Source organism: Panthera uncia (genome assembly GCF_023721935.1).
Source record: "Panthera uncia isolate 11264 chromosome B2 unlocalized genomic scaffold, Puncia_PCG_1.0 HiC_scaffold_24, whole genome shotgun sequence".
Classification (NCBI taxonomy): domain Eukaryota; kingdom Metazoa; phylum Chordata; class Mammalia; order Carnivora; family Felidae; genus Panthera; species Panthera uncia.
In genome coordinates this window covers 76067006-76090098 of record NW_026057580.1, presented here as the reverse complement: position 1 = coordinate 76090098, position 23093 = coordinate 76067006, and the positions used below count along the sequence as shown (strand labels likewise).

Sequence of the window (23093 nt, the reverse complement as noted above, 5' to 3'; positions counted from 1 at the left end):
TTTTTGAGAGGGAGAGAGAGAGCACACAAGTGAAAGGGGGAGGGGCAGAGAGACAGGGAGACACAGAATCCGAAGCAGGCTCCAGGCTCTGAGCTGTCAGCACAGAGCCCGAAGCGGGGCTCGAACTCAGGAACCCACGAGATCGCGAACTGAGCCTAAGTCAGCCGCTTGACCGACTGAGCCACCCAGGCACCCCTCCCTCTTTTTTTAAATGTAAAGATCATAATCCAAATATGACAGAAGAGACAGGTATAGGGAATATGAATTTTAGAACTGTAGGAAAGTTACTGCTACTTCTCATCTACTCAAAGGGCCCGATTAGCCTTTCTTCAAACTGTGTATTGCAACCACTTAGAGTCATAAATGCCAAGTTCAGTGAGTCAAAACCAGCACTTTAAAAAATGAAATACAATAAAGGGTACCAGAATATATTGCACACATAAAGATGCACTATAAGGGTGCACTGTCATGAAAATTACTATAAAAACTTGCATTACAGGGTCATACTTTGTTTTTTAACTATGGATTACAGTGAAAAGTTTTGAAAACCGCTGCCATAGACTTTCTTGGTAAACCCAGAAACCCAAATCTTAAACCAGAGAATAAGACCACATGGAAGTTTATAGAAGGTTATAAATGAACAAATGCATGCATGCTCCTCAGATTTCCTGAATGTTTTCTCAATTCAAATGATAATCCTCACTCCCTCCAATCTATTTGCCTCTCTCTTCTGTGGTATAGGTAATTTGTTCCTGTGTATATTCTCATGACAGAGCTATTTACTGTGATCAAAAAGGAGAGAAACTGTTCCAAACATTTTAGGTATAATTCAGATAGTGTCTATAAATGAGGCTAAACAGGGGAAAAATAAAACCCACATGCTATAGCTTCTTAGCTCCTAATGTTTGCATTCTAAGTATTACAGAATCATAAAAATTTTAAGTAAGAGATCATAGTTTTTAAGTCTTAACCTTCTGTGAAAATTAGCTGTTTACAAATTGATGTAAAAACCTAACCCTTGGTGTCAATACAAAATCAATCATTATAATTAGAATAAAAACTCAGCAGCAAATTGCTTCATTTGGTTATTTGGCTTATATATGCTTTATTTCTAACAAGCACATATCTTTTTCCTGTTATATTAATCACTGAGCTCTTTGTTGGAAATTTTTACTTTTATTTTCATTTTAATTATTTTAACATGTTCTTAAATTTAATTGCAATTAGACAAAAATGAAATTTTCTTCATATAGTTTTAACAGTTGGATGTATTTTAAGTCTATGAACTAGTTAGTGGATAGTATTTTAATCACCTGGTATATTAAATTTCAAAATTTAACATTTAGCAAAATTTTGCTTCACAAATTCACTTTTTTAGAATGACAGGAAATATATACAACTTAGAATCCATATTCAGACAAATGCCCTTTTCCCTTCCTCAAAATAAAAGCTTTAAAAAGTGCAGTATAAAAGTTTTAGATATGAAGGCACTGCATAACTCTGCATCATATGGCTAATGTCTTGCTTAGCAGCAAGAGTAATGAGAATATTCTACACTTAATTTAATGGAGCATAAGAAACTTTGAGGAAGGACCTAGCTTTCATCAAAGAAAAAGAACCCTTTGGCCCACTTAATGGATTCCTTTCCAAGATTGCTTTTAAAAAAACTTAACTGGAAAGGCTATCTAGAATATGTCAACCACAAATATGCCTTATCTTATTCTGCATGAGTGTCCAGGGATATGGAGAAGAGTACCACATGTGTGAAAATATATATATTTCCAAAATAGTGACTTATCTCTTACGATAAAGCTAAATACACCTTCCCAAATACACTGTTTTTATATAAATGCTGCCAACAACAGATGATCAAATCAGTTTTGAAAATTTCATAGCATTTCTATAAATCTAATGAAAACATCTAAGTCATTATAATATCCTGTTCTTAAACTTAGGGAGTTTGTATCTGCTCTTGACATGTTGAATTCAATGGGTAATAATGATGCATCATTCAAGGAATATTCTGATGTCCTAAACTGTTAGAAAACAAAAACCAGAGCCAGAGGACCTTATAAACAATTAACCACATTTGTTGTCATCTTAGAAACCAAACTGAATGCTATCTAACATTCCATGTAATAGCAGCCATAAGAGGCTTCAAGGTGGCCTGGAAAATCAGGTCCTGAAGTTCTTGGTAGCATATACTTGACTTCAAATCCCTTCTTTAAGGATATGACAAAAAAAAAAATGGAAATTTGCCCCTTACATTAAACCAAACTATCACAGGAAGAAACATTTTACTTGAAGTTTGTTCTCTTGAAGGCCAGTAAAATAGTGGTCCAAAGATTATTGTCCAAAAGGCTAAGAAAGCTTTACAGCCTGGTCTAATGATTTATATTTTTTCTTTATAAGTGCTTTAATTACATATAGAGGAGAAGAAAATAATATATATGTTTTAATCAGATTAGTTTCAGAACAAATAAAATAACACATTAGAGAAAAAAATTACTTAAAAATAGTTGTATTTATATTCCACAATTTGCTCAAATACTGGTTTTCTTATAAACTTTCTACAGGATGTTTTTTAAACAAATTCTTCACATTGTGTCTTGACTATGTACTTACGGAATTTCAGGGAAATAGTTCTGTATGTTTTTATAGCTTAATTTGTACTAAAGGGATGGCAGATGGTCACATGCAGTCCATGTGGGATTCTAACATGACATTTAGTGAGTTTTCTGACGTGGACCATCCCTTTGATGCTGAAGGTAATGCATCTGTTGAAAGAAGTGATTGTAGATTTGGATTACTGCTCTCTGCATCTTCCAGTTTTTCTGTGTTGTCTTCCCAATTAATGTGGAATCTTGTAACTCTGGGATTAGATGCCAAAATGTTCCTTTGAAGCTGAAGGAAGAAGGAAATATATAAATAGTAAACACTAAGAAAGTTAGATACTACATACAAATAGAAACTTAATAGAATGATTCTTTACCTTAGTACTCCTAAAGGGCCAAATTCATATACAAAGGCTAATTAAGTAAAGCACCTTAACCCAACACACAAGGACCAGGCCTACAGCAAACATTATTATTGTAGCTTAATGGAAACAGGATATGTAGAATCTGAGAGAATTCATCCAGATCTCTTATTAACCAATAAAATATCTAACCCCTTTATACTTGTTTCCTAAAAGGGAGAGAATCTCTTCTTTTTCTTGCAGATGAATTCTTCATAGAACGCTTTATCTCACAAACTAGTATGCTTTGTAGATTGATGTGGTATCTTCAGTAATATTTTCAAAGAAAATGAAAAATTTCTTCAAATATAATATCTCATTATTAGTGGTTTCCTACCTTTTAATTATTATGGTTCACTCTCAGAATCAGTATTCTAGTTTTTTCTCTTTTTGCTATACAAGGTGCCATATAAGTAACTAATACACGGAGTCAATGTAAGGTCCCATACCAGGATTAAGCATTCTGGCCTTATTACCAGAAAAAACATTCCACTTTACTCCCATGTAATTTTTCTTGCATGATCCAGCAGATGGGGTGTTGTGTTCAATCTCACATAAATGATCAGTTACTAAAACTGTTACAGTTCCCAAGAAAAATCATGAAATACTAAGTATTTCAGAGAATCTGTATTTCTGAATCACAGGTTTCAGATTCTCACTCAGAAGCCATTTTCCATAACCAGAAATATTTAAGACCTTTAGGTTAACCTCTAAGAATAGCAGATAAAGGAAAACCTACATATGCGCGCGCGCGTGTGTGTGTGTGTGTGTGCGCCAATTTTTGGAAGAGTTACAGACCAAGAATATCATTGAATAATCATGAATTTCTATGTTGTAAAGGCTGAAATGAAAAGAATTATGATGTGTGGGAAATGCCATGCAGCAGCTGTAAACAACTGTTTCTTACAGGAGGATTTTTTCAATTTTCTAAATCATCAGAGACTCTCAAGGTGCCTGACCAACATTAATTACTCATGATTCACTTGGAGGTAGGGTCTGAGGTCAAGTATGGGTAATGGAACAATTAGTTTGCCCAGTTAGCACAAAGACCTCAAATTTATTTTGTCTCAAAGGTATTTTCATAATATAGTATGAATTGGCACTTGCTTAATAGTAAAAGTAGTGAAAGAGGAATAGTCAGAACATTACCTTAGAAAAGTCTGGTTTTACTGGCGGATTTTCCCTTAATTCTGTCTCAGTATATTCATTATTTACATAATAGCCAACTCTAATAAATTCTTGACCCCGATAGGTGCATGTAATTAGCACAACTGTTACACCTACTGCATCTGCATCTGGAATGAGTCCTGGATTAGGTGCATCAGCCTAGAATAATTTAAAAAGAAAAGAAACACACGTCACAAAGAGGCAAGCAAGACTGGAGTTTTAGTTACCTTGAGCATCATGAATTAAGGGTACAGCAACAAAAACTTAGGGACATCATACTGGGAAGGCAAATGTTCATTTTTAAGATTGACTTAAAGCCAGAAAATATAGTTCAAATATTTCTCCATGGTATACGTAATTACTCTGGGTACCTGAAAGCTTCACTACTTCTATAGGAAGATAAATCTAGCTACACTGTGTGGTAGTTCCTGAGGGATTGTGCAATATTCAATTATAAAACCTTTTATAAAATATAGCAAATAATTAAATCAGTAGTCTCATTGACTCTACCCTTTTCCAGTCATAATTTTCTTTTTGTTTTTGAGAGTGAGCACAAGTGGGGGAGGGGCAGAGGAAGCGAGCATCTTAAGCAGGCTTCATGCCCAGTACAGAGCCCGGTGCAGGGCTCAATCCCATGACCGTGACATCGTGGCCTGAGCTGAAATCAAGAGTCAGATGCTTAACCAACTGAGCCACCCAGGCACCCCTCCAGTCATAATCTTCAAACCTAAATTAGTAAATATTCAATGATCTCCACATAGCCTGTTGGCAGCAAATGTTTATTATACCAGTTTCTCTATTATACCCAGGACACACAGCCACTCTCCCACCTGTCACAGATATTCTAATAGTAAATTAATATCAAATTGAAAATGGAATAGAAATAGCTATTCAGCAGATTCTCAAAAATATTAAACTACTGTGAATGACTTTGATAGGCACTAAAATATAGTGTACTATTTAAACCACGCACACTGGAAATACAATGAAGGTAAAAATTGGTTTGAGCAGACATACTCAATGACCTTGTTTTAAATCCAGCTGCTGAATCTTGAGTGCAGAAGGTGAAGCAAGTGAGCTAGAGGAGGTGGACAGCATGAGAAAAGGCTAGGGCCCTGTGGCGCTACGTACGGCTGGAAGGAGTCATAGACTGATGGGCACTGACACAGACCTGAGGCAGCCATTCTGAATGGTAAATGGATAGATTGTCCCAGCAGATTAGCTTACTCTTGCCAGGACACTAACGAACATCCCTGAGCCTGGTGAACACTTCAGCCGTGGCCTTGGCTTGGGAAAACCCCTGTCCAGCATTCTCAATCAGGCTGTTTGAATTATCAAAGACCAATGATTATTGTATAGTTATTACATGTAGATGACACAAAAAAGCATAAAATATCTATCTAGTCTAAAACATCTATCTAGGCCGAAAAGTTAAGTCACCTTCTGCTTCCCTACCTCCCACATCCAGCCAGTCTAACACTTCTCATCTCTCAAGTCTCAGTTCGTGTCTTCATGTCTTCTCTGGAATCCTGTTGCAACTTTCTAACTGTTCTCCCCTAGCTCGCTTGCTATTTTGCACTGTTGCCAGCATTAGCTAGGTAAAGATCCATTCCTATCCCTTCACTAATTTTAAAAATTCCTGATGATTACTCCCATTTCAGAGAAAAAAATCCCTTCTTTAACTTCATTTATAAGGCCCTTCACAATTTGTCTCCAACCAACAGCTCATTCACATTCCCTTTATTTCCACACCTCTTACTCTTGTTCTAGAATCAGAGTTCTTTTAAATGTACTGGTAATCTTTCATGCCTCTGTGCTTTGCGTATACTGTTACCTTGGCCTGTAAGTCTCTTCCCTAACATCCTAAAAAATTCATCTAAGTTTGCATAAAATGTATCCTTTAGTGAAGCCCTTCCTAATTCAGAAGATAGAATTAATAGTACTGTTTTTGTACTTTATTACTTGACACAAATCCTCTTTAATGTATGTCCAATAATTTAAATGTGTTTATCTTTCAGTTGTTGCTGGGATTCTAAGCTTTGTTCTGGGCAGAAATCCTGTCCAGTTCATCTTTATAATTCCATGTCTGGCACAGCTCTGGGTGCACAGTATATGACTAGTATTTTGAAATTCCTGCATAACTCAATGCCTGACCTAAAGTAATTTATGATCATTTTAGAGAGATATCAGCAGGGGTATGAAGGCCTGTCCTGAGAATATGCTGTTTGTCTTACAGATCCTGTGTACCCCTACTGAGAGGGGTTAGGTTACTTCCAGGGTACCCAAAGAGCTTCTAATGTTCTGGAAGTTCGTGGAGAATGGGGAAACAGAGGTAGTTTAGTACTGCTATGGAAACTTTCCTCCCATAGTGCTTCCCATCCCCTCAGTAGATTGGTTCTAGCCATGTTTGTGTTTTAAAATTTGATTGCCAAAGAATTCAACTTGAGCAAATCCAAATTCAAGCAGAAAAACTCATAGTCCTCTCAGATCACTTAAGATGAAATAACAGAGGGGTGCCTCGGTGGCTCAGTTGAGCATTGGACTTCAGCTCAGGTCATGATCTCAGGGTTCCTGAGTTCAAGCCCTGCACCAGGCTCTCTGCTATCAGCATGGAGCCCGCTTCGGATCCTTTGTTCCCCTCTCTCTCTGCACTTCTCCTGCTCATGCTCTCTCTCTCTCTCTCAAAAATAAATAAACAGTAAGAAAAAAAAGATGAAGTGATAGGTAGAGATTTTTAACGTCAACCAGCAGTAGTACATAGATGTCTGGACATCTTCCTGCCAGCCTTTGACACACTCATAAGAAAGGCATGTTTATTCATGGCAGACCAGGGGAATACTATGTAGTTTGTTTAAAACACAAAACAAAAACTGTAGGTTAGTCCCCTTTTTGCTGATAATGGTGAATTTTTTTTAAATACACAGGGTGACAGTCTGATTTACATTGCATGGTGCTCTTTCTCTGTCCTTTTTGGCAATATGAACACTGATACCAAGGTAAAACTACTGGAAAATCACTGGAGGGAAATATCTTTGAATATATTTTTCACTCCAGCCAAAAGCTTAACAGTGTTCTTAACAACATAAACACACAGAAAAGATCATTTAAGGGTTTGTTTCAAAGCCAAAAGATTTATTTGCAGGTTTTATAGTAGCATAAAAAGGTCTACCAGTACAAATCAATCCAGGTTTCTTAACCACATCATGAATTATCATCAGTGAATTATGGGTTTTCCAAGCTTATGGGTCAAAGCAAATACTTCTTTGTGTAATAATTTCAAGAACTTAAGACACAAGTGTGTTACAAGCAATGGGGCAGGATGTGAAGCAGTCTGTCAACTGCAGTGCCTCCCCCTACCCATGTCTTTCACCAAGGTTATGCACTCACATGACTCAGGTCAACAGCACTTTTAATGAATAGATATGAACTAATATATTTGAGCTTTTCTTAACCATTTGTTTAGATACAGTAAATTATTTGTTGCTTTTTAATAAAAAGCACTAAGGAGACTACAATTCTGATTCTGTATTTAGGAGAAGGGAAGGATAGGTAGCAACTCTATAGATACCATGTTTATGATACATGATTCATGGCCCAGATTCATGGCCCATATCAGATGGGATTATCTGACCAACACTATTCATTTAAATTGAAAATGAAAAAAAAAAAGGGGGGGGGGGACATCAGGGGTAGAAAGAGTTAATGTCCTTCTGGATGAGGTCTTTTCAGTGGGTTCTACATTAACTGATGGGACTCTGCTGTGTATAAATACCTGTAAGAAAATTAATAGTTTTCTTTTTGAAACCTACGAGTAGTTACTCTTTGGGCTATTGTAAATATCTCCCTGTAATAAGCATGGATAATTGGGAAATGACTGAATAGTTTTAAACAACCATTTAACATAGATTAAAAGAAGTAACACTTTGAATACAGAAGACAGTGTCTGAAGCCTTGGTACAGACCCAAATACTGTCAGTGGTATCTGAGAACATAATTTGTATTGGAATTTCCCCTCACAAATAATAAACACAGTAGTAGATTTGTAACAGTAATTCTCCATAAAATGTGTAGATTAGATGCTTTAGTAAAACACTGGACTTTAATTCCAATGATCCAAGATTATGCAGATCTCTCTAGTAGCATACCTAACTAACCTAGCTCAATCATGGAGTGTGCTGAAATAAAGTTGTTTCTGTGGTCAGTACTCCTAGTGGCTGAAACCAGAAACCAAGATGCATATTACTAACTATACCAGTTAGTAGTATGCATTCAACCCCTGTACTGGCTGCTGGACAGCCACAGGTCTGATACTGTCAGACTGTCCACAGGAAGAGCCCCGAGTTAACCACAACGTGTGCCATGACACAGTATAAGCTTTACTGCATGCTGTGCACACTCTGGAGTAAACATCACATTAACCTCTCAGCACACAAAGTCAAGAGGTGGCATTCCTTTATGCTACAGAGGCTGCCTAAAACACAACAGAAGCAGATAAAAAGTGAGCGCAGCAGAAGCAGAGTGATTTAACCCAAAAGGAAACGAGTGAGGACCATGAGATATATAGTTTAGAAACGTATTTGGCATACATATTTACCAAGAACAATCTTACCTGAAATACAAACATATGCCTTCCTGCAGGAACAGGGCCCACTAAAACAGAGTCTAAAACTTGATCGTATTCTTCACTTTCTGCAGAGCCCACATAGATAATTTTCCATTCCAAGTCTAGGGTTAAAAACCAAAACATTATTTCATATTCAGTAATTACATTATGAGATGATATCAAAGACCCTATTTTAATGTCCACTTAAGCCAATTATTGGTTGCTGAAATTGACTTCTCACAGCAGAAAGTCCAAAAAGGCACTGAACTGCTCCTTATAAAATTCTTACATTTCTTAACAGAGTTTCTCAAAATGTTCTTTTGTGAAACACTAGTTCCTGGGCAGGGCTCCTCATAAACAAACCAACATGGCCAAAAACTTGGGAAATGCTACAACCTTGTCTTAAGGATTCATAAATAAAGCACACTGGCAGAGTGTTCGGGAACTTCCTTCGGTCAAGAACACCAGTAACGTTAATTCAGCATTTCCCAAGTTTATTTGGCTATGGAATCCCTCCCCACTTTTTTTTCGTATGTTATCTCTTAACAACCTACTTAAACACTTTGGAAGGGCTGCCCCATACTATATTGCACAGATCCAAATCACCAAAGAACTCCAAAATGGAAAAGTTATTAACAAACTTCCCTTGTGGCTTAGAAGGGGCTTCAGCTCATCAACTGTCAAAGGGACCAGTCAGGGTTTTTCCTCATGGTCCCTCTTCATGTCACATATTCTTTAAATTGGGAAGAGGAAACCAAGGATCCTTGTGCCACTTTATACAAGACTATATACAGTGGGAACAAGCATCAGGAGGAATAAGACACGCTGAAGTGCAACCCAAGACATTTTCTGTAATTCAACTGTTACATGTAATTCAGCTTTTATTGAGCACCTTCTACAGTGTGCTCTGCAGCAAGAACCCAGAGGTGGGTAAAATGACTGCTTTTGCAAAGGAGCTTCTTGCTTAGTAGGGGGAAGAAAACAGCTCTGCAAATACAGATTACCCGAGCCCTCCTGGTCCTGAGGGTGTTTAGCACAGTGCGGCCCACCCTTGGATTCACTTCGCTGCGACTACAGCACTCCCAGAGGGGTGTTTCTAGGTCACTGAGAATCTAGTTCTACTAAGTCAGCACTTTCTGAGGACCTATTATGTAAGTCATGGCTCTCTTCTAGACCACTTACATTTCTGTCTTCTAGCACATTTCCAGATGCAGGGTCCTGCATCTGACATCTCACGAGATCATCTATTTGTTGATAAAGATTAAAAGAGGAAAGAAGCAATATGAGTATCTAGCTAGAAGGAACAGCAAGTATCTGCTGAAGAAGCAACGAGGCTGGGCTGGTGCAGACTGAATAAAGGGGAAAATAACTGACCCTTAGCTTGGGTGTGAGGGGCATGGCCAGATTATGTAAAGTTTTTGGTTTTGTTTTTTATTTTTGACAGAGTGTGAGCAGGGGAGGGGCAGAGAGAAAGAGAGGGTGATGAAGAATCTGAAGCAGGCTCCAGGCTTTGAACTGTCAGCAGAGCCCAACGCAGGGCTCAAACCCATGAGCCGTGAGATCACGATGTGAGCCGAAGTCTGACTCTTAACCAACTGAGCCACCCAGGTGCCCCAGATTATGCAGAGTTTTAAAGGTCATCGTAAAGATTTTTGGCTTTTACACTGAGTGGCACAGGAAGCTATTGGGAGGGTTCTGACTACAGGAATAACATGATCCACTTTTCATTTTAGAAGGATCATTTTGGCTCCTGTGTTCAGTATGGATTGTGAGATTGTGAGGGTCAAGAAACAGGGTATTTTAACAACTGAGGCAAGAAATTATGGTAGCTTGGACCACATGTAGCCATAGGGATGAGAGCAAGGACACTCTGGATAAATCTTGAAGATAAAGGCAGCAAGAATCCTTTTTTGCAGGGGGTAGGGGATGAAATCAAACAGGAATTTCTTTTGGACATGTTAAATTTGAGATATCTACTAGATAGATACCTAATAAAATTACAAAATTAGTGCCTAGTGACATAGGAAACCCAAAAGCCAAGTGGAGAAACTTTTAAGAAAGGGGTATAAAAGCTATTAAACTTAGTCAAGTGCGAGTAAGACTGGGAACTCTCACACGAAGGTTTTCATATTTTGTTCATTTTGTATGTATTTATTTGTACTAATACATATAGTGCTCTTGGCCTCCTAATTGGTAGAAAGTTGGCATTTGTAGTCTGGCATGGAAACATAGTCAGAATTTATAAACTTATTTTTTAAAATACCTACTATGTGCTGAGCATTGGTCTTACCAATTTCACACCTGTTATTTAAATCTCAACAGCTTTATCATATGGATTTAATTATACTATTATGCAAACAAGAAAGTTGAGGCCCTGAGAGGCTAAGTAATGTACCCAAATTCACACAGCTAGCAAACTCAGGAATCAGAACCTACACTATGTCTCTGCAACTCCAAAGCCTGGGCTCTTTCCAAAACCAAAACTAGGAAGATGCATTCTTCCATTTCTGCTCTCAAATGAATAGTGGAATAAAGGAAATTAATTGTGGGGGGGGGGGGGGGGGGAGATGGGTGAGACCAGAGGCTATAGGAAGATGATCTACCCTTAAGGAGCACAGGCTGTAACTCAGGGAACACCTGTACCTTGATTTCTATCTGATGGAATCCTTGCTATAGCTACTGAGTTTAAAATGCTCAGTACTTATTTATAAATTAGCATCAATTGTTTTATTCTTACTATTTTTTTTAACTCTGCTTTCATTTTCCTGTCCCTTGTATTTGAAGGAGGAAGGGATAGAGTCAGATGCACAGGTTATCTGCTGAAGTAGTTTAATCATTTAAAAAGTTAACTGTTTCATCTAATCATGGAAATCCCGGCCTGCAAGTATCTGCATTTATGGTTGGGAGTGAGGGAAGTAACCAAGTGAATTTTAAACTAATTACACTGCTTGGGACGATCTGTGATCTAGTGGAAAGTATGTAATCTTTGGGAATTAGAACAAGCCTGAAGTTTAAAAGCATGAAACACCATGTTCAATTCTGGTACATTGTAAGTATTCGACTAATAGTAGCTAGAATTATTGGTACTGACCAACTTAAAAAAAAAAAAGAAAGAAAGAAAGCTCCATTCAGTAGAGAAAGAATCAGTAGTCCACAGAGGGCATAACAAAGATTAGCAGGAAGGTCAATCAAAACGTGTACAGACTTGGGACCACCAGATCAAACACATCCTGGGTCTCCTAATCAAATTAAAGTATGAAAAATGGTGGCCAACATCTGGTGTGGGACTTGAGACAAAATTATGAAGTGAAAATTTCCCTTCAGAATATTCTGTAGTTTCATTTTAAGAATAGATTTTTTAGAGATCCGCAATATAAAAGTATGGAACCTGTAAGAAGCTTTTGCTAAGTAAACTCAGTTTCCTTAATCCACATAGCCTCTAGGTGGAGTACACAAGCATGGCACCTTTTTGAAAGATTCCTTTGCAGCTTTCAGTATGACTCAGCTTAAACTCTTTTTAAAAATGCTAAATAACCAGTCTTAGTGCTCTGGGATAAAGTGTACAAGTGGAAGTAAGCGTATTGTTGACACTAGTATCCTAAAAACTCTGATGTCCTTCAGCTGAGTTCTGATTAGGTCCCAGGTAAAAATGGAACGTAATTCTGCTTCCATGAATGGTGAGTTTCAACCATCCAATGCCAAAGCCCTGTAACATCATGAATCATCTATCACCCTTGTCCAAAACTGGCTCTTAAAATGGAAGGCATCACTTGAGAAATACCTGTACTTTGAATAACTTAAGCTTAAAATGCTATAAGTTGGAATGATCAATGGTTTCTCTTGCATTTGCCAATTTTTATATACAATTGGCAAAAAAAGGAAAGATTACCAACTGGTTGGATAAGAAAAATTGGCCTGGTAGTTAAATGGTGACAGTAGCACTCTGGGAAAGTAATCAAATGGTTTCAGAGTAGTAAGAAAAATCCCCTTTAATTTTATTATCAGTGATCTATTAGAAGTTAGTTTATTTTAATAAATGAATCGTCTTTCAAAATGGGACCTACATATTATATATGTGCATATATGCTTTATATATTCATTAATACTTACTGAAGAGCACAGATTAAAGTGTTATAATTACAGGAGATGGTGGAAAGCACTGAGTACAGAGGACTGTTACTTTATATACGCCTGTACAACTTTTAAAAAGTTTATTACAATGAGCATGTATTGCTTTTATAATTTGAAAACCTAACACCCTACATAAAATACATTTTGTGGATATTAAAAACTAATTTTTAAAGTGAAATTGCTTTATATGCCATTATTTGCATAATTTTAAATGCATTTCGCTAAATATACTTGTAAGTTCAAATAAGTATGTCCTGTTTAATTGTAAAATGACCATTGATGAAGCTAATTTTTTTTTTCAAATTTTGAAAAGTCAAGCACTGGATTATTTTAATAAAATTTACGAGCAAATATTAAAAAAAAAAGCCTTGACAAGTTTTAGCTTCCTAAATATTTGTTACTGCATATAATAAAAATATTTTTGGAGACCTTAATACAGACTTAGAAAAAAGTAGTAAAAATTTTTGCATTGCCATTAGAACTTTACCTTTTATTTCCTGGCCCACTTTTGTATTTTATGCTCAGGGTGTTTGGATGAGTTATTTTAATTAGATTTCAACACGTTCTTGAAGAAAGTCTTTCAGACTACTGAGAAGCCAGTGATTTTAAGTCCTGGGAATTATTTAAGTGTTTTACTTATTTTTGCTCTTGGGTTAAATGTAACTTTATAGCTTAGCAATATTTTTCTTCTGAGCGAGAGGAGAGAAGGTTTCAGTCATTACGGAACAGGAGTCCACGCCGGTCGGGGCGAGCCTGCGCGCCAGCATCCCCGGGTGCCCCGAGCATCCCGGGCGCGGGCCGGGGAGTGCCGCCGGGGAGCACCCGCGGTCCCCGGGGAGCGCCGGCGCCCGGCCCGCTGCGCCGAGGGGCCGAGCCTGCGCCCGCCTCCCCCGCTGGTTGGTCCAGGGAGCCAGAAATCAGCGCGAGGACAGCCTCGCTCTCCTCCCCGGGGCGGCCGGGCACGGCCACCCAGGAGAGTAGGGCAACTCCAGCGTAAGCTCTAAAAATGGATTTGCCTCTCGCTCGGGGGCAGGAAGGTGGGCAGGCGGGGCGCCGTGTTCGTCACCCGCGGCGCGGAGAGGAGGCGTAGTGACGCCGGGGTCGGTGGCCCAATTCTCTACTCTTGGTAAGATGGCTCCGCTGCTAACTCGCCGGCGCGACCACACACATGCCTCTCCCTTCCCAGCCTTCGTGCCGGGGCCGCGGAGGCCGTTCCCGGCGCGGGGCCAGCCCGGGGCGACCCCCGGCCGGCGCCGCGGGCGCGAGTGCGGGTCTAGCGAACCTCCCGCCCGCCAGACAAAGCTGACAACATGGCTACCTCCGCTCGAACAAGTTCCTCGCAAGTTGAGCCACGGCAGGCGCCCCGGCTGCGGCCGAACGCCGCGCGCGCCTCGGCGGCCGTCGTCCATCAACTTCAAGTTTCCCTCCGCAGAGCCGAGCCTGCCGCCCGTCCGGCGCCGAGCACCGGACGCCCGCGCGAGGCCGGGCCCGGGAAACTTTCAACGTCTGCAGCCCGCAACTGACAGCCCGGCGGCGGGCGGGCGCCCGACTCACCTTCAGACAGGTCCTCGATGCACTCGAAGGTGATCTCGAACTGGAACGGGTTGTAGAAAGGAGAAGGGTTATCCAGCACCACTACATTGTTCACCTGAACCTTTGCCATATTTTGAAAAAAACACAAACAATGGGAACGGGGCTTGTTGCGGCACAATAAAGTCCAGCGCGCGGCCGCTCGGGAGAGCGCAGACCCCCGCCCCGGCGCCTGCCCGACGTCGTGCAGCGGCGACTTGAGAAACTTTTTTTTCCTCTTTTTATTTACACGGGAGCACTCCACAGTGTTTTGCAGCTTTCCTATTTCACTAAACTACAGCCCATTCTGCTCTGATAACTAGCAGCGTTGCCCGCGATTGGCTGCACCCAAGCTCTGACCCTCCTCCTCCAGCGAGGGCCTCGGCGGTGAGCAAGATGGGCTCCCGCTCCCGGAATGGACTCGGAAACTTTAACTGCGGCTCCACCTGCTGGTGTGGATTAGGACAAAGGCGGAGAACAAAGTGAGTGGAATACGGGCTGGGAGGCCCGCGCGGAGGCCGCCGGCGGCGGCGGGGGGGAGGGGCGGCGCTGGCCCCGCCCCCGGCCCGGCGGCTCCCGCGCCTCACGTCGGGCGTGGCCGCGGCGGGGCGGGGCGGGGGTCGGAGGAGGCGTGGCCGCGGCGGGGAGGCGTGCTCGCGGCCGGCGAGGCGGCGGGAGGGCGCGATTCTGGGCGACGCCCGCCCCTCGGGTTTGCTTCGTGTGGTTTTTGGGTATTTTTTTTTCTCTTTTAACTCTCTTTTAACATCAGTCCAACTGCTGTGCAGTCTCTCTACTGAATTTAATAGATGTGATTTGGTTGTCTACACTCGGTTAGATTCAGCTTCCTACGTACTGGGTACATTTGGGGTAGAAAGGGTTGGTTGCAGTGGAAATAAATTGTATTTTATAGACCCAGTGCCAGCTCGAACGGAGCAAAGCCATTTTGGAAATCTAGTTCTTGGTCAATATCTGCGTTTGGGCACTACAGCGCCGTTAGTTAAATAGACACAAAATGAAGGGCAAAGAGAGAGGCTTTTCCACGCATACTTTGCATGAAAAATCTAAATAGGTAATATTTGGGCTGCACCTGAGTCGTCTTCCCGTTCTAATCTGGAAAACCCCAGAATAAGAAAAAGATTACCAACGATGTGATCAGTTACACCCCAGTTTTCTGCCGTTTCGTGAGCATAACAGGAACATAAAAAGAGAAAATGGAAGTGTCGGGAAACCAAAGGGCAAAAAATATGATAGGAAAGGGAAAGGAAGAGTAAAGAAGACAGCGGCATATCAGGGCATGTGATTTTCAAAAAATTTATGACCCAAACCGCTAGTAAATAAAAATTTGTGGCACCACAAACAAGTTTTGAGGAGTCGGCTTGATTCGTCGGCATTCGTGTGGATTCATTTCTGCTGTTTAACTACCACTGTGGGGAAAGGGAGAGCTTTTAACACGTTTGTGGGGTTGTTGAACAATTTCTGTTTACCTAGTAAGAGTGCCATAATGATTTATTACCTGCTGTTCATAAACCATCAGTTTTTTCCTTAAGTGTTTCGAGTGAAACCACTGATCTTGACTAATTAAATTGAGAAAAGTATTACTTCTTAAGTATCATCTGTGCTGAAAGAGTTGTTTCTTAGTATAGTGCCCAGGATTTTGAGTTCTCATTCTTTGGGCATTTTTCATACTAAATAGATTGCTGTTGATGAGTCTTCTTTATCTGATAGATAGTCTTTTGAAAGTTAATATGGAAAAGGTAATACCAGGCCTCCCCATATTTAGAAAAACTGGAGCAGGGGTTTCTCATTTTATTGTTAATGGATTAAACAGTAAAATAGGACCTACCAGAAAAGGCTTCCTCAAGCCCAGTTGTTTGTGTATGTTACACTAGGAGCCTTAGTGTGGTGATAGATGCAAATTACTGTGACTGATAAACTATATTCTCTGTTCACTCTATTAGTGCTGGTCTTAACACTAGACAAGATAAAGTGTCAATTGCTATATGCTGTTAAGATACACTAGATAGGTAAGATAAATGGCCATAGAAGATTAAAACATGAGTCCTTTGAGAATGGTATATGCAGTTTTCTGATTATTGCAGGCTCTCTTAAGAGGAGATTCTAATTCACTTGCTTTATAAAAATGACATTATAAGCTTGGTAAAATAAAGTGTATTTTGCAGTCTGACCATAGGTGTGTCATAATAAGGTATACCTTATACCATAAAACTTGCTTTTGGTGGATATGCAGCATCAAGAACTGAAGAGATCTACCTGGATACCACTAGTTTGGCTTATTTTCTTTAAAACTGTTTGTTTAACATGTCATGTACAACAGTATTTAAGGGGAAAGTGACCTTCTTTAATAGGCCACTGGAAACCGCAAATAGTGGCTCGAGGCCTCTCATGTTGTGTGTCCTGCCTTAACTCTTTTACTATTGCCTTTCATAAACATTAAAGAGCCTTTGAGCATCTTTTCCAATAGTTTCCTTCTTCACCTTTTACAGTACTTTACAGGAAAGGCCAAAGGGGTTCCCAGATGTACCCTAGTATATTTCTAAATAAGCTGGTATTTCACAGAGGGAAAAAAAAATTCTAAAAGCATCACTCTAGTTTCAGAGACAATCTATAAGATTGCTGGACAACTTTTTGGTGACTCTCAAGCAGCTGATCATATTGTAACAGATGGGTCACCATGAGTATCTTCATTTATTAAGTACCAAAGGGGGCCCACTTGATGCTTGGAGGGCTGCAAAGAATATAATCCCCAAAATTGCTTCCCTCCATGTAAATTCCCTCTGTATGGAGGAAGGATGGCTGAAGGAGATTGTTTGGACTCTAAGATCAATAAAGACTAAACTAGTGCCAAGGACAGAGATAAATGAACCTAGTTAGATATTGTTATAGGCTGAATTGTGCCCCCCCCCCCCCATTCATATGTTGAAGCACTAACTCTCCAGTACCTAGGATATGACTTTATTTAGTGATAGGGCCTTTAAAGAGGTGGTTAAATTAAATGAATTCCTGAAAGTGGGCCCTAATCCAATCTAAATGGTATCCCAGAGGAGGGAATTTGGACATGAAAAGAGACAAAGGGCACACATACACAGAGAAAAGACCATGTGAGAATACAGCAAGAAGGCAACCACTTGCAATCCAAGAAGAAAGGCTTTCAAAGAAACCAACCCTGCGGACACCTTAATCTTGTACTTCTAGCCTCCAGAACCGTGAGAAAATTATTTACATTGCTTAAGCTACCCAGACTGGTATTTTGTTATGGCAGCCCTTGCAAACTAATACAGCTATAATTTTTTTGTCCACATAATTAGGCTTATTTGACAATCTGAGTTTCTTTAATCCAATTATTGGTCTGTTATCACACCTTTCTGTGGTGTAAAATGAAGTGGTCATTTAGCCATGCCAGTAGGCTGTGGTGGGGTGTGGAGTGGTTCCTGTACTTACCAGAGAAGTACCTATTGGTGTCGGGCATATAGCTTAAAATCTGAAGGGACAAGATGCAGCTTGCCTCCTCTACAGACGGCTTCTAAAAATCTTAAGCTTGAAGTTAAATTGAAGACACACACAAAACAAGATGAAAGAGTGAATTAAAATGAACTAGTATTAGATTGAATTAACTGAAAATATATTGAATTAAAATGTATTATAACTAAGATATAAATCAAGTCTTAGCTCCTGCCTGCTGCGGAAGTTATAGGAATGGAAGTGCTAACCTCTTGCCTTTGTTCAAATCCTGGATTTCCACCTGGGGTAATTACATTAGTCCTGTGTTTAACACTCTCTAAAGAGATATTGTCCCCATCTTTTAAAAAAAGTTCTAATTTAAGGCTTGTCGTAGTATGCTCTTTAGTTAGTTTAAAGGGCTCCTTATTATTTATTAGTTATAGAATGTCAAAATTTAATAATAGTTTTAGATAAGATTTTGTGTATAATTGTAGAATGTTGAGATTTGCTAGAGTTGATATTTCTAAAAGGAATAAATTCTACTGTAATGATTTTAATAATTTATCATATAGAGAGCATTTATTATGTGAAATTATTGTGCTCAGCTCTGTAGAGTATTCAAAGATGAAACATACATGGGCATAATCCTCATAGACTTTATTGGCAGGAAAGATAACTGTGTAATCAAGTCTGTATGGTACAGAATAGAAAGTGTTATGTAACTTTAACCAGTTATTGTTAAAGTTCTGTGGGAGGCAAAATATGGTATCAAAATAAAGGCTGTGTGTGTGTGTGCCCATGTGTATAGTATGTGTATGTATATTTGGTATGATATATATATGGTATGTATGTATATCTATATATGGTATGATGCTTTACCATTTGCTTTTTTTTTTATTAATGTTTATTTATTTATTTTGAGTGCGAGAAGGAGCATGCAAGCAGGGGAGGGGCAGAGAGAAGGAGAGAGAGAATCCCAAGCAGACTCTGTGCTGTCAGCATGGAGCCCCATATGGCGCTTGATCCCAGGAACCATGAGATCATGACCTGAACCAAACTCAAGAGTTGGGTGCTTAACTGACTGAGCCACCCACCAGCCCCGATGCTTTCCCATTTGTAAAGAACTTTTAAATGATCTGCTTTGGAACCTCAAAACATCCTGGTATAGTAGGAGGGTAAGGTATTATCATTTCCACATAACAAATAAGGACACTGGTGCTCAGAAACTCATTCCTTCCAGCCCCTGAGTGGCTCAGTCAGTTAAGCGTCTGACTCTTGACTTCAGCTCAGGTCATGATCTCACAGTTCGTGGTATCAAGCCCTGTGTTGGGATCCTAGCTAACTGCATAGAGCCTGCTTGGGATTCTCTCTCTCCATCTCTTTCTGCCCCTCCCCTGCTTGCATGTGAACATACTCTCTCTCTCTCTCTCGTTCTCTCTCTCTCTTCCTCTCTCAAAATAAATAAGTAAACTTAAAAAAAAATAAACTCGTTCCTTTATTTGCTGACCTTGCTTCTCTATTCTCTCTCCTCTGTGTCCGATATTTAAAGTGGCCTTTATGTGTAGAAAAAGCAATTGTATCCGGCTGGCAGACACCATGGTAATGTCTTGATTAATGAACTCTTGAGGAACAAAGTTCCATGAATGAGATTAGCCCAGGTATATACTAGTTGTGAGAAGAAGCCCAGCCAATGCACAACTATGGGCCTCTCCCCCTTGAGGCACCGCAGGTGTCAAGCCTCCTGTTGCAGAAGGGATATCTGGGGGGAGGATAGAGCTATCCCTCCTGGAATGCATCCTTATGCTTTTTGTAAGATTTCCATATTTGTTACATAATGTATGTCCCCACCCCCCATTCTGTGTTCCACCTCATTAATAGCAGTTTTGCTGTTTTGTGTTCATTTCTACCCATCATTAGGTTACAAGTTTGTTGAAGATATAAACTATATCTGATCCCTTATCCATAAATGGACTCTACTGTGAAACACCCTTTGGATAGCTATCAATGATATCAGTTAGCTTTCTGAAGCACCATAATTATATTTGTTGTTGACATTTGTTGATGTTGATATATTGTTTCTGACCAGAAGAATATGAATGAAAATGCTTAATAATTATTGTCCATTTCTTGAATCTAGTTGTTTTTTGTTTTTTTTTTTTTTACCATGTGTTCTCATTTCTCCTATAAACAGAGATCCTTCTAAACTCGTTTTCCTCTTGAACTCAGTCTCCACTCATCCATCTTCCTTCTTGTTTTACATTCAGTCCTTTTCTCTTTAACCCTCCACCTGTCTTGTTCATTAGAGGCTCCTTTCTTTTCCTGATACCAGGAGAAATGTGTGATAAGTAGAGAGAGGACTGAAATCTTTAAAACCTCTCTAGGCTAGAGCACTGCTTGCACAAAGCCACTGCTAAGCATAGCAGCGTTTCTAGCTGGTTACTATAGAGACAATCGGCATTAGATGGAGACTCACTTGACGGAAGCTAGGCAAGGATGCTTCATGAGATTGGAGGCCTTATATGCAGGATCATGTGGAAAAGGCCAAATACTCGGAAGGATAGGAAGGGGAAAGGTTTCACAAATGAGCTACTAGGTAATTGGTAGATTTTAGGTTGCTAGAATCTGTGACTGCCAAAGCCTTGAATCCAGCATACAAAGAATCCACTTCTCAGAACCTCAGTATGATTACACAGTGATTTTTTTTTTTTAAATAACAGCTATGCTGCTATGAACATTTGTTTACAAATTTTTGTACAAGACCTGTGTTTCCATTTCTCTGGTTTACGCTTAATTATTGCTGGGTCATATAGTAACTCCTCTTGAGGAACTACCAGACTGTTTTCCAAAGTGGCTGCATCCTTTTACATTCCCACCGGCAATGTGTGAGCATTCCAATTTCTTCACACTGCCACCAACCCACTTGTTATGCCTTTTTGGTTATAGCCACGGGTGATACGCAAAGTGGATCTCATTGTGGTTTTGACTTATATTTCCCTGATGGCTAAAGATGTTGAGCATTTTTCATTTTCTTATTGGCCATTTGTATACCTTCTGTGAAGAAATGTCTATTCAGATCCTTTGGTCATTTAAAAAAAATTGGGTTGTTTGTCTTTTTCTTACTGAGTTGTAAGAGTTCTTTATATATTTTAAACACAAATCACTGATCAGACACTTTCAGAGTCTTGTATTTATCAGGCTTGGAAATTTTTTCGCCCATTCTGTGAGACAGTTTTTTGTTTTCATGGGTTTTTTGTTTTGTTTTGTTTTGTTTTGTTTTGGTGGTGGCCTTTGCTGCCCCAGAAGCTTTTAATTTTCAAAAAGTCTAAAACTCAAAAATACTGCCTGATTCAGGGGTCATCACAATTTACACCTGCATTTTCTTCTAAGAGTTTTATACATTTATTTTATTTTTGTTTTCTTCCAGGATTTTAATGGTTTCATTTTTAAAACTTTTTTATTATAAATTATGCAATTTGTTTGAACTAAAAAAAACACAACCAGTTTTCTCATTTCTCTCTCCCCACCAATAGATTGGCAACCACCAATGTATTCTCCGTATCTATGAGCTTGGTTCTCTATATCTATTAGCTTTGTTAGATTCTACTTGTAAAAGACATCATGCAGTATTTCTCTGTCTGACTTATTTCACTTAACATAATGCCCTCAAGGTTTATTCATGTTGTTGCAAATGGCAAGATTTCATTTTTTTTTTAATGGCTGAATAAAATTCTATTGTGTATATGTACTACAATTTCTTTATTTATCCGTCAATGGACACTTAGGTTGTTTCCATGTCTTGGCTATTGTAAATAATGCTGCAGTGAATATGGGAGTGCATGTATCTTTTCTAGTTAATGTTTTTGTTTTCCTCAGATAAATATCCAGAATAGAATTGCTGGATGGTTTTCCTCTGAGAGTTTTATACTTCAGCACCTTATATTTAAGTCTTTGACCCAGTTTGCATTATTTTTTGTATATGAAGTGAAGTAGGGGTCCAAATTTCTATTTTTGCATGTGGATGTCCAATTTCCCAGCAGTTTCATTTGAAAAGACTATTCTTTCTCCAATGAATTGTCTTCGAACCCTTATCAAGAATGAATTGGCCATAGGGGCACCCGGGTGGCTCAGTCGGTTGAGCATCCAGCTTCGGCTCAGGTTATGATCTTATAGTTCGTGGGTTCGAGCTCCTCGTTGGGCTCTGTGCTGACAGCTCAGAGCCTGGAGCCTGCTTCAGATTCTGTGTCTCCTTCTCTTTCTTTCTCTCTCTCTGCCCCACCCCAACTTGGTGCACAAGGGCATGCATGGGCTGTCTTTCTCTTTCAAAGATAAATAAATATATTAAAAAAAAAAAAGAATGACTTGATCATAAATCTATGGGTTTATTTCTAAACAATCAGTTTTGTTCTGTTGGTCTGTATCGTTATGCCATTACCATATTGTCTTGATTACTGTAGCTTTGTAGTAAGTTTTGAAATCAGGATATGTGAGTCTTTCTTGTTCTTTTTTTAAGGTTATGTTGGCTATTTGAGATTCATTGAATTTCCATAAGAATTTTAGGATCATCTTGTCAATTTCTGCAAAGAAGACAGTTGAGATTTTGATAGGGACTGCATTGAATCTGTAGATCCCTTTGGGGAATATTGCCATCTCGACAATATTAAGTCTTTCTGTCAGTGAACATGGGAATTTTTTTGTTTGTTTAAGTCATCTTTAATTGATTTCAACAATGTTTTGTAGTTTTCAGAGTATAAGTTTCACACTTCTTTTATTAAATTTATTCTTAAGTACTTTATTTTATTATTTTTTTTAATGTTGATTTATTTTTGAGAGAGAGAGACAGAGCATAAGCAGGGAAGGGGCAGAGGAAGATGGAGACACAGAACTCGAAGCGGGCTCCAGGCTCCGGACTGTCAGCATAGAGCCCAACATGGGGCTCAAACTCACAAACTATAAGATCATGACCTGAGCTCAAGTCGGACACTTAACTGACTGAGCTACCCTGGTGCGCCTAAGTATTTTATTCTTTTTGATGTTATTGTAAATGGAATTACTTTCTTAATTACATTTTATATTCTTCAATGCAAGTGTATAGACATATAGTTGATTTTTTTAAATTGATTAAAAATTTTTAAAAATTGATTTTGTATC

At 39.2% G+C, this 23093-nt stretch overlaps 2 protein-coding genes across 3 annotated transcripts in view; one reads left to right on the top strand and one right to left on the bottom strand.

Annotated features, from left to right (window-relative positions):
- The window catches only part of MCM9 (minichromosome maintenance 9 homologous recombination repair factor), a 111285-nt gene that overhangs the window by 26147 nt on the left and 62045 nt on the right, over positions 1–23093 (top strand). The window lies entirely within an intron of this gene.
- ASF1A (anti-silencing function 1A histone chaperone) lies at positions 10–15017 on the bottom strand. Of its 2 annotated transcripts, none has more exons than XM_049654253.1 (4): positions 14472–15017; positions 8793–8908; positions 4166–4342; positions 10–2904 (listed from the first exon to the last, which is right to left on the bottom strand). In XM_049654253.1, the coding sequence occupies exons 1-4, from the start codon at positions 14578–14580 to the stop codon at positions 2692–2694; spliced, it is 615 nt and encodes a 204-aa protein (XP_049510210.1). In that variant the 5' UTR covers positions 14581–15017; the 3' UTR covers positions 10–2691. The 2 variants fall into 2 exon arrangements, with proteins under 2 accessions (XP_049510210.1, XP_049510211.1); XM_049654254.1 differs by lacking the exon at positions 14472–15017 and adding an exon at positions 9969–11281.